This window comes from Plasmodium gaboni, assembly GCF_001602025.1.
Source record: "Plasmodium gaboni strain SY75 chromosome Unknown, whole genome shotgun sequence".
Lineage (NCBI taxonomy): Eukaryota > Apicomplexa > Aconoidasida > Haemosporida > Plasmodiidae > Plasmodium > Plasmodium gaboni.
Window position 1 is genome coordinate 1 of NW_017385501.1, and position 1,055 is coordinate 1,055.

Here is a 1,055-nt window from a genome sequence, read left to right on the forward strand (position 1 = left end):
AAAACCCATAACACAATTAAAATATGGAAAAACGTTCGTTTTCTCAAACTATTTCATGCTAGCATCCAAAATGTACGAGATGTTAAATTATAAAAATTTAAGTCTTTTATGCGAATACCAGGCCGTGGCAAGTGCGAATTTCTACTCTTCTAAAAAAGTAGGTCAGTTTATTGGAAGAAAATTTTTACCCATAACAACATATTTCCTATATCTCAGAATTTGTGGATCAATTGATTGGGTCTATGGTAAATGTACAAAAATTGGACAAAAGGATCATGATTGTAATACAACTAGTACTAGTAATAAGTGTGAGACAGGAAGTCCTATGCCACAAAATTTTTTTTTTAGTACCTTCCTTGCTGCTCCAGCAGCCCAATATTTATTTTTTTATTTTTTCACGAATTTATACCTGGATGCAGGCAAACATTTCCCTGGAGGGTTTGGTCCTGCAGTAAAAGAACAAACAAAACATGTTAGTGAAAAAACATACGAGCGGAAACCATCAGTTCATAGTTTTAATAGAAATTTTTTCATGGAACTGACGAACGGGTTCATGTACGCCTTTTGTTTTTTCGCAGTTTTTCCTCTATATGCATATTATGAAAATATTCATTTTTATATTACGAGCAATTTCCGTTTCTTGGAAAGATATTATAGTGTATTCAATAAATATTTGATAAATTTTGTACGAACTAAACTTAAAGAATTTACAAGTGATATTCTTATAAAATACGAACGTGAAGCACATTTAAGTATGAAAAAGTATGGGTATTTGGGTGAAGTTATTGCGTCAAGATTGTCGTCCAAAGATAAAATCATGAATTATTTGCACGAAACGAACGAGGAGACCATGAATAATTTAAGAAGATATGATATGGAAAATGCTTTTAAAAACAAAATGGTTACTTATGTGGATGATTTTGCTTTTTTTGATGATTGTGGCAAAAACGAACAATTTTTAAATGAAAGATGTGATTACTGTCCTGTCGTTGAAGAAGTGGAAGAAACACAATTATATACTGCCGCTCATGATACAACCACTGAACATATTACAA

The 1,055-nt window shown here is 31.6% G+C and overlaps 1 protein-coding gene across 1 annotated transcript; it reads left to right on the forward strand.

The window, feature by feature from the left end:
- PGSY75_0028600 (cytoadherence linked asexual protein) lies at window positions 1-1,055 on the forward strand (the record flags this gene model as incomplete). The annotated part of the gene is made up of 1 exon (XM_018783427.1): window positions 1-1,055. A coding segment is annotated over one exon (1,055 nt), but the record flags the coding sequence as incomplete, so codon positions are not given.